Source organism: Mytilus galloprovincialis, chromosome 14 (assembly GCF_965363235.1).
Source record: "Mytilus galloprovincialis chromosome 14, xbMytGall1.hap1.1, whole genome shotgun sequence".
Taxonomy (NCBI): Eukaryota; Metazoa; Mollusca; class Bivalvia; order Mytilida; family Mytilidae; genus Mytilus; species Mytilus galloprovincialis.
The window spans coordinates 34,596,243-34,607,519 of record NC_134851.1 but is presented as its reverse complement, the minus strand read 5'-3'; the positions used below and the strand labels follow the sequence as shown (position 1 = coordinate 34,607,519).

At 31.9% G+C, this 11,277-nt stretch overlaps 1 protein-coding gene across 1 annotated transcript; it reads right to left on the bottom strand.

Annotated features, from left to right (window-relative positions):
• Nucleotides 1–2,679: 2,679 nt before the first annotated feature.
• LOC143058790 (uncharacterized) lies at nt 2,680–10,767 on the bottom strand. The gene is made up of 6 exons (XM_076232240.1): nt 10,704–10,767; nt 8,448–8,759; nt 7,342–7,758; nt 4,768–4,881; nt 3,824–3,895; nt 2,680–3,215 (listed from the first exon to the last, which is right to left on the bottom strand). Exons 1-6 carry the CDS (start codon nt 10,759–10,761, stop codon nt 3,202–3,204), a joined length of 987 nt encoding a protein of 328 aa, XP_076088355.1. The 5' UTR covers nt 10,762–10,767; the 3' UTR covers nt 2,680–3,201.
• Nucleotides 10,768–11,277: the final 510 nt, after the last annotated feature.

The window sequence follows — 11,277 nt, the reverse complement described above, 5'->3', positions numbered from 1 at the left end:
TCCTATAGGTTCTTGAAAGCATATACATGAAATATCACACCAGAAAATCTGAAATATATTTTTTCTATACAATTTGTTCTAAACCAACATTTAAAGCTAATTCAAGATGACAATTAAGATATGAATTTCTGATGTCCCTTATTTGATGTCATGAAAAGATGAACTCAACAAAGTCAATTAAACTATTAATTTGCGATAAATGAAATACTTACGAAAGATAAGTATAGCCTGACAAATTTAGAAGGAGAGAAAATCTGAGGAAATTTTAAGGAAGGAACGAAGGAGAACGAAAACTGCAAACTGAAATGTGTATATTGCCAACAAAGGAATCGATGGCGTCAACTTAGGCAATATCCTTCATCATAAATTAGTTCAATCGAAAATACCTCCTTATTTCAAAGACCAGTCTGTACCAATCATTTCTTATACCTATACCAAACCTATTGCAACTAAAATTTCAATTACAAACACGTTTTGCAGGATCTTGATATTGACGACTTCAAGTCTAAACCTCCTGATTGCACCTGTGCTCGTTCCCAATTCACATATAATCCTGCTGGCCACGTTATTACCGGTGACCTCAACATTGTGAATAACACTTCTCTACGAAATGTGTTATCGAAAGGTTCGAAATATCTTGAGCCTAAATCCATCAATTGGAAATACAACTTTAAAATTTTGATGGATTCAGTTGAGGATTATGCAAGGCAATGGGCTAAGCGCGAGAAGGAAGACGTAGACATTCTTTCCGAATGGATTAAGGCAGTGAGGTCGTTGATACAAATCAGAATTAAGAAACTGAATGGGTCTATCAATGCCCATGCTACGTCAATCTTTAAAGAATCAAATGTTGCAAAACACCTATCCTACCTCCATGACAAATATGTTGTTGTCCCCGCAGATAAAGCCCCAAACAACATCGTTTTTGTATGTAAAACTCATTACATTAACTGCTTGATAAACGAATTAGGTATTGACAATTCACCTGGAAACTCAACATATACCCTCACGACACTTACCAAAGAGGAAATCATTTATAATCAAAGGTCTGTTCTGTGTTCCTTTGGAATTTCAACCAAAGATGAAGAATTGGATCTGCCATCACTGTATTGGATACCTTAACTACATAAGTGTCCTTACAAACAACGGTATATTGCTGGGTCTTTCAATTGCTCCACGAAACCTCTTTCTAAATTATTTTATCAGCAATCAAACACGGGCTTCAAAGTTATTGTGAAACTGCCTATTCTAGAGGGGGCGTGAATCAGATGTGGATACTTAAAAATTCCAAAGATCTTTTAGAGTACATACAATCTAACTCACTTTCATCTTGTAACAGTATTAAAACATTTGACTTTTCTACTCTGTACACTAGTATTCCACATTCCAAACTAAAAGACAAATTGAAAGAGTTGGTATTGCTTTGCTTCGTAAAAAAGAATGGCCAACGTAGATACAAGTATCTTGTCTTAGGGAGGGATAAATCCTACTTTGTAAAGGATCACTCTGATTCGAACAAAAAAAATCTCTGAAACTGATATTATCAAGATGCTTGATTTCATGATTGACAACATATTTGTTACGTTCGGAGGACGTGTTTTTTCAACAGACTGTCGGCATTCCAATGGGAACAAACTGTGCCCCTCTACTTGCCGACTTTTTTCTTTATTATTATGAGGCTGACTTCATGCAGGAACTTCTAAGGAAGAAAGATAAGAAATTAGCAATATCCTTTAACTCTACTTTTCGCTATATAGATGATGTTCTTTCACTAAATAATTCAAAATTTGGTGACTATGTGGAACGCATCTATCTAGAGATAAAGGATACTACAGATACAGTTAAGTCGGCCTCATATCTTGACTTACATATAGAAATTGACAAGGAGGGTCGGTTGAAAACAAAACTTTACGACGAAAGAGATGATTTCAGCTTTCCAATTGTGAACTTTCCATTTCTAAGAAGCAACATTCCAGCAGCACCTGCATACGGGGTATATATCTCCCAATTGATACGATATTCCCGTGCTTGCATTTCCTATCATGAATTTCTTGATAGAGGGTTGCTGCTCACAAGGAAGCTATTAAACCAAGAGTTCCAAATGGTGAAGTTGAAGTCATCCCTTCGTAAATATTTAGGGACGCCATCACGAGTTGGTTGACCGTTATGGAATAACCGTTTCACAAATGATATCGGATATGTTCCTGACGTCGTAACTACAATCCCCTTCCCTTTCATGAATGTGACCTACCGAATTTGACTATTTACCGGATTTATTATCACATAAGCAACACGACGGGTGCCGCATGTGGAGCAGGATCTGCTTACCCTTCCGGAGCACCTGAGATCACCCCTAGTTTTTTGGTGAGGTTCGTGTTGTTTATTCTTTAGTTTTCTATGTTGTGTCGTGTGTGCTGCTGTTTATTTGTCTTTTTCATTTTTAGCCATGGCGTTGTCAGTTTGTTTTAGATTTGTGAGTTTGACTGTCCCTTTGGTATCTTTCGTCCCTCTTTTGCAATATCAATTCATTTGTAAAAAATGTATAACGTGTATAAATTGATAATTTACCAAATTAATGCGATCATATTCTGTTAATTTCTATCATAAACATAAAACTTCAGGAGCAGTTAGAAAAACATAAAACAAAATACACACACTAATAAACACAAGCAAAAATGGTTAGGTTAATAAATGCTTTAATTGGACAAAAGGCAACGTTTACAAACATAATAAAAAACATCTCCTACAACATCTCTATATCGAGAGTTCGTATTTCAAATAAACTAAAAATCGTGCTTCAAACATAGTCATAAGTTTTTCTTCAAATTCATTTCAAATTAAATTGTAAAAATAGATTTGAGATAATTCGAGAAAATGATTTAGCTTATTGTGTCACACTCCGCAACATTCTGTATGTTCCTGTCTTAAATTAGAAGTATGTTATTCTGTGGTAATCGTTGTTGTTTCGGGGGCTTTTTATAGCTTGCTATGTGGTATGGATTTTGTGCATTGTCGACAGTCGTACGGTGACACTATACTTGCTAACTTCTACTTCATTTGGTCTCTGGTGGAGAGTCTATCCCAATTGAAGCACTGGAATTATTTGTCAACGAAGTATGCCTCCCTCTACCATAAGTATACAAACTTCATACTTTCATAATATGACAAGACAATAGCTTCAATCTTAGAATTTACTTTATTTCATAAGCTTTCATCTGAAAGGAAACAAAATCGTCATTATTAAGATTTAGTACATGAATGTTTACGGATATTGATTAATTTAAATACATCCGATTCCTTTTTGGTTTGGATTTATTAAAGGTCCTTTTTGGTTTTATAAGTTCTTCAACGTCTATATTAGGTTTTAAACTTTCAAATATGTTGGCCTCAACATCAATGAAGAGACATTAATTATAGAAATGTACATCTGGTGCATTGAAATAGGCACCATTAATGATATTAACTGCTGATTAATCACAACACTTTCAATGAAATTTCAGAAAGGTTGATTCAGAAATATTGAAATGTGAAAAAAAGTATTTCAGTTAAATAGTTTGTAATGAGATCTAGGGGAAATATTATTGCCACAACAATTTCAGTTAAGACTCATTGAATGTCAGAAATGGATACTATTCTATTATATTCTTGAGAGGACCACCATTTGATTTGCATGACAATATTTGTATCGAACTTAACAGTAAACTCGTTGTTTTCGTCAATACTGTTTTTATCAAAATTTATATTATATTAAAACCTAACCCTTTGTAAACTTGATAAGTGGAACAATAAACCAGTATTGTTGTTTTATTTTAATATGGCTAACCTTCAGTCGATGACAAAAAAGTCTCATCTTCTGTAATGTTTTTGTCAGTTTTTTTGTTCTTTTTCTTTGTTCCTGAAAAAGAAATAAGTTTATATGAAGGCAAATGAAGGCAATACAGGGATTTGGGTGTTTTGGAACTATTCATTTCCTTATCCAGATTTCTTAAAATCCCATATATATCTTCCAAAATCAGACTGGAAACCTTTTGCGAAGGTGGATCATTTCTTAATTTCTGGATCCGTGCCTGAAGTTTATCACAATAACCTTACAAAAGAAGAGGATTAAATACTGAAAACATCCAAAATAACTGTCCAATGCTATGTAGGATGTATCTAGAATTTTATCATACTTAACTAAAACTTCTTATGCATCCTATTTGTATTTTCTCGATATTAAAAGATTTCTTTATATCAAACCCACAGATAGAAAAATGGCCCTTTATAGCTTGTTGTTCGGTGTGAGCCAAAGCTCCGTGTTGAAGGCCGTACTTTAACCTATAATGGTTTACTTTTTAAATTGTTATTTGTATGGAGAGTTGTCTCATTGGCACTCACACCACATCTTCCTATATCTATTTTGATATGTTTTAAATTGAAATTTATGTAGTAATATAGACATGACTTTCGACTGTATTTTCTTTAAAACATACGGTAGAAGATAATTCAGTATTCCTTTTTATTGTTTATATACCAAAGATGAATTGATGAATTTTGCATCTCGCGAAACCACATTTCTATACAGTAAGTGTTGTCTATAATTTATACACCAAACACACATACATCGATCACTGCATTAAGAAAAATTAAGACAAATTGAAGTTAATATTATCAGAGACATATGATAATGTTATTATATGTGTCTGATATTATAAAACATCATTTAAAAAGTAAGTTAGGTACATACTGGTACAACACATACAATTATTCAGACATTGTTTCATTTACCTTTTCGTTGGTTTTTTCTTTTCGCGATAAAAAGAACAACTGCTAATACCAAAATTGCAGCTAACGGAATCAGTGTCGATAACAATATCATAGTTGTTTTTGTTCCAAAGTTTTCTGTAAAGAAGCAAATAATATAATTAGAACGTAGAGAGTACAGTCAATCAACACCCATATTTCATCTTTTAGATAAGAAAAAAAAAAGGCGAACTTAAACTTTAACAAAACTTTAAATTGACCATAAACTATATTTATCCTACAATGTATGCATGCAATCATGTGGACACTTTTAAATCGACAAGTAGGAACGTAACAAACATAAACGAATTGTAAAATGGTATGTTATAGATGGGTTTAACCTACATATAACTCCTCAATGTTGCTCGAATGAAAACAGTTATAAGATAAAATCATAGAAAAGTTGAAAAGCATTGAAAAACAATAATTTTCTCAAGAATATATTGTTATATAACGTTGTTCATATTTCGTTTGCATGTGTCATTTTGGCAACAAGATAAATTGTTTTTGATAGTAAAGTAATGATGTAATGAATAAGACGATTTCAAAGTACAATAAAAAAAAGGCAACAGTATAAAAAAGAAGATGTGGTATGATTGCCAATGAGACAACTATCCACAAAAGACCACAATGACACAGACATTAACAACTGTAGGTCACCATACGGCCTTTAACAATGAACAAAGCCCATACCGCATAGTCAGCTATAAAAGGCCCCGATAAGACCATGTAAAACAATTCAAGCGAAAAAACTAACGGCCTTATTTATGTAAAATAATGAACGAAACACAAATATGTAACACATAAACAAACGACAACCACTGAATTACAGGCTCCTGAATTGGGACAGGCACATACATAAATAATGTGGCGGGGTTAAACATGTTAGCGGGATCCCAACCCTCTCCCTACCAGGGACAGTGGTATAACAGTACAACATAAGAACGGACTATAAAAATCAGTTGAAAACTATAAAAATCAGTTGAAAACTATAAAAATCAGTAGTATGCCGCTGTTCGAAATTTATAAATCAATAATACAATCAAGGCAACATTACGACAAAAAGTAGAATAAACTGAATTAAACTGTAGCAGGAGAAAATTCAGAAAAGTTGAATTTTAACAGTGAGAATCCATTAAAAAGCGAGGGTGACGGTGTGCTTATGACAAATATATATTTAAGATTAAAGAAACTTGCAACAGCTTATACCGGTAATTTATAGAAGAGTAAAGTAGCCCGTTATTATGAGTAAACTAGTAGGAAAGTGCCCGTGGCCATATTTACTTACAGTGAACTAAATATATGTGTATGTATTTTTTAGGGATGTCAAAAGATCTGAAATTTAATACTCGGATAATCGGTCAAGATACTCGAGTACTCACGAGTACTCGGATGAATCTTAAACGTCTATTCAAAAGTTTAGATTTTAGGTTTGATGCAGTGTTTTTGTTATTACCTTTAATAAACATATAAACGAAAGTCAAACGTACTACAAACATAGGTTGGTCCTCTGTTTTTGTGTCAATTAAACAATGAATTACCGACTGCCGTTTCTACAAATAACCTATCATGATAGCAATTATTGTTTGTGTACGTGTTTATGAACCAAATTGCATTAAAGTCCGACAAAGTAGACAATATAAGTATCATCTGTTCCTGAGGAGTTGGTATTTTTTATAATACGACTTCTCCATAAATTTGTCAGCAACAATATTGGACTTCAAATTACTTGTGCATTTTCGTGTTGCTCAGTCTTACTTTTTCTGTGTGTTTTTTGCACTATCGTCTTTCTGATTTTTTTATTTTTTTTAGCAATGACGTTGTCAGTTTATTTTCGACTTTTGGGTTTGAATATCGCTGTCGTACTTTCGCCTATCTTTAAATTGTATATTAAACAATTATAGTTTCAAATACAGAGTAATTAAATTAATTTAATTGTAAATCTTATACCAATCACATTTACATAGAAGTCTTGATTAACAAACAAAGGTAATTTTTTACGGCTTGTGATGCATTGATAATTAATCCATGAAAGTGTTGATCCGTGTACAAACACCGTTAAAAATGTCTCTAATCAGTTGCGTAGGGTTCACCGCAGGTCACTTTGATTTTGTTCTTGTTTAGAAATATGATCTGGTCAACAATTTCAGTCATTCAGTTATTGAATACAAATTTCTGCAACCATGTAAAACCAGCTGCCTATACAATAGAAGGAACTATAAACGACATGTATCATATGAAGCATGAGAGTTTTGCTAGCTCAACAACCAGGTTAAATCCATCCTTTTCCATGGAAAATGCCCGTACCTAGTCAGGAATATGTCAGTTTTTTTCCATTCGTTCGGTTGGTTTATAAAGTTTTGCGTCTTTTTTGTCTGTTGATGGCTTTCCCTGTTTTGAATATCTGTCACATAACTTTGTGAAATACACAATTAAAAAAACAAACTTTCATCCATACAAATGAATCAGTATCTTCCCATAACATGCATAACATATGATAGTTTTATATATACATCCGTAATATAGTTGGAAATGTATTCACTATAATAGTAAGCTTACCTTTAGATGCTATTGTGCCATTGTTTTTTTTCTCTTCGTCTTTTTGGACTGATGCATTATAAGATGATGATATATTAAATGAATGATAACTTGAAACTCTTTTCTGAAGACTTACACTTTCGTTCATTTCGATGAAATAAGTAGCTGTATCGAAACCATACCGACATCGATAAGTTACATTTACATCTTTTTCTGTCACATTGAATATTTTGAGACTGAACTCATTCCCATGAGGAATAGTTTCTTCATACTTTCTGCGATTGTTTATTCGACCATTGTAGCTTAATAGTTCGTCATTTTTTCCCATTGACCACTGTCTTGTAACGTCTCTATCTACTGTGCTTAATCCATTTACTGTGCAAGTCAATATGATATATCTTCCTAACATAATAGAATCTTTCACCAATCTTAATGACACTGAAAATGCAAAACAATAGCTAATAGTTTTACATTTGAAAATCATCGTATAGAAAAAGCTACCATACATAAACACTTCAGTATACTCACTAGATGCACGTGATTGTTTTAACCGATAGCCCATAATTCAATGTGTATTTGTTACGATGTAGTCTTGTTTTAAAGTAAGTAAACTTATAATAATAGCCTGCACAAGCTAAACTTGACATTGCAGAAAAAAGTATAGTCTACCGATGTTAAAATTTCATCTATCGGTTCAAAAAAAAAATACCAGGTTAACAAATACCAATTGGGAAATTGCGAAATTCGTACGAACTGTAAAAGAAGCAAGGTCACTTCCGTTTCCTTATTTTTCGTTTGTTTTTCCTCTTAAAGTTGTTGCGTTTCCCAATGTTTTTGTTTGTATTCTCTCAATCGATGTATGACCCTTGAACACCGGTATCTTTCTGTTGCATGTTACAATTTGTTTAATCAGACGATTAGTTTAACACCAAGAAACTTCGTATCGTTCAGCAAAGTTTTAAATTTCTTGATTTCTTCTTCCATTCTAATTTGTTTTGCACTTTGACTTCTGTTAGATTATATCCCACCAGTAAACTTAATTTCTCCCACATCATTATTTATGCACGAAACATATAATTTAGGTTATCCATTTTAGTTATTTCTATTATATCAGACTTCATACTTACAAAACGTTTTTGGTTCGTCTGCTTCAATTAATTTACTTGCTGCATCAAATCCATAACGACATTGATAAACTACATTGAGATCTGATTCCGTTACATTGAATACTGTAAGACTAAACTCATTTCCTGGAAGTACCTTTTCTTTATACTTCCCAAGATTATTTATTCGACCATTGTAACATAACAGCTTGTCATCATCCCCCATGGACCACTGTCTTGTTGTTGTGATGTCGATTGTTCGTATTCCATGGACTCTGCAGGTCAAAACAATAACTCTACCAAACGAAATTGTATCTATATCCATTTTTATTGAAACTGAAAAGGACAAATCTAAGATTAATGATGAAAGTGAGTTGAACGTTTCATCATAAAAAATATACATATAAAGTTTGATTATAAATAAATTTCATAAATTGAATTGATATACTGGCCTTTGATGTATGTTCATTTAATGTCAAACTAATTTTTTTTCACAGCGTTTCAATGTAGATATGAGTGAAATCGAATTGGAAATAAACATTAAAGTTTAGAATGCAGGTATTGTAGCATGTGAACCAGCCTATACTAGCTTTCAAATACTTGTGATAAATTGCCTTTCTTTAATTGAATTTTGTTAAAATTTATTGGAAAAAATACTTCAGTAAAAAGAAAATAATTTGTCTCTAATTTATTCTTAAAGAAAAACTATAAATATATGTTAATGCAAATGACTGTGTGTATTCTTTAAAAAAATAGTAACTTTACGGTGTAATTTAATTTTAATGAAACAAACGATCTTATCGTTTTATGTCCAACCTTAATGTTCGTATCACATCGCCGTTAACACATTATGTCAATACATTTACATCAGTTTATGGGTCTTTGTCGTCAAACATTGTTTCTGAATATTTATTCATTATAAAGAAATTATTCAGGTAAAACATCAAATTTTAAAATCAAAGGATATAAAGGGTTTTAATTTGGTCAGGAAACATTTATATGTTAGCATTCATTGCACTATCGTGTCTACATAAAACATTATATTGTAATGTTGTTTCAGTGTACTGACTTTGTGAAGATAAAGTAATTTGCCATATTATGAGTAAATACTAACCCTTTTTTGTCAGATGACATTAATTCATCGAAACCGAAGATAAACTATTAATAGCGTTTAAAATATGTGTCGTGTATGTGAGGAAAGAAGTTATTGAAAATACGTTACTATTGCTTGCGAGATTACAAACATCAATAGAAGAAATTTCGGCTAAAGTTAAAATATAACAATATCAAGTATTTTATGGCTGTGCTATTTACATGTTTGCTTTAAAAAAACCCACTTTTAAATCAAATAGTTTAAGCAGATTATAAATGAGCTTACAAGTATACATACAAGTGAAAATTTTATATCCTGTATCCGTGATCAATCCAGCGGAGATAGAAACAATCGGAAAGAGTGGTGTATTAAAGAAAATAATAAACACACATTTCTTCGTTTATTATTAAGATTTAAACATCGTTAAACTATCGTTGCCTTTAATCTACTAGTATCATGATGTTCGCTTCCTGTATAATTGACGTATACTCTTAATATAGTATTTTAGGTTATCTTATTTTAATCATTACGCTTTGTGACTAAACATAAAAATAGAAACCCTGACAAATTATTCTTTTATTTTCCTCAAATAATCATCATTTAAAAAATAAAATCTTTTTGTGTTATTTAATTTTATATATTACATTCCGGATGACACACGCATTGGAAATGTTTGTTTTTCCAATTGTTTTGATCACGATAAAAGGTATTTTCCACCACAATAGGATACAATATCAAACATTCCTCATAGTAATTTTTGTCATAGTAACCAAAGGTATGTGTTTGATAAAGTTGAAGGTTAACCACATTTTCACAATCCTATTCCAGATGCGTTCTATACTTTATATTATCATATAAATATACGCTTTATCTATCAATCAGTGAATATGTGTGATAAAATGAAGTCATGTCGAGATATAACCGAATAATTTCAAATGAAATTATTACCCTAAGAAACTAGAAGGGCAGTATTCCGTCTTCAATGCTAATTAGATGTCTAAAAATGTTGCACAAAATTTCTGTTGTAAAATATAACACACGAGAATCCTTCAGTTTAGTACTATTTAACAAAAAGATATTAAATGAAAATTGTTTATCTCTTGATTAAGCATATTTTATCCCTCATATCGAAACAATTAATGAAAAAATATAGAAACAAGTGCACAGATGTAATATTTTTCACTCACCTAACACATTGATTTCAATTAGGAATAGAATAAAGCTGATGTTATGCAGAAAAGGCATTCTTGAAAACTGCAATTCACTATAAAGTCTGTAATTAATATAAGCATATCAAAATATCTATTTGCATTTCAAAGGCTTAATTTCCCGAAAAATATTAAGAGTCAGATACAGATTCCTTTAGCTGTGTTTGGCAATACTTCGTATTTTACTTGACCTTTTTAACTTTTGATTCGAGCGCCACTGATGAGTCTTTTGTAGACGAAACGCGCGTCTGGCGAACATATAATATTTCTACCTTGGTATCTATGATGAGTTTATTTTATATACACATGTTTGTATACCTCGTACTTTGATTTTATACTTTGACAATTTTCAGGCCGTAAAAGGGTGTAAGTTGTAAGGGAGATATTATGTACTTCTGGCTTACTGAAGGTTTCTTCCGCTCTCAAATGATATGTTTATATTTGCGCATTTAAAAATATATAGTTTCTATGTACTTTTTCATGAAATAAGAGCAACGATATAAATACTCGGTTTACTCAAGGTCATTTTCGGTTGACATTTCAAGGTCATACG

Excerpts from the sequence above, each read along its gene's own strand:
- LOC143058790 (XM_076232240.1), bottom strand. The coding sequence starts at position 10,761 with ATGCCTTTTCTGCATAACATCAGCTTTATTCTATTCCTAATTGAAATC. Across the intron at positions 8,760-10,703 it reads AATTGAAATCAATGTGTTAG|TTTCAATAAAAATGGATATA; the intron begins GTGAGTGAAAAA and ends TGTCCTTTTCAG. Across the intron at positions 7,759-8,447 it reads AGACGAACCAAAAACGTTTT|TGTCATTAAGATTGGTGAAA; the intron begins GTAAGTATGAAG and ends TTGCATTTTCAG.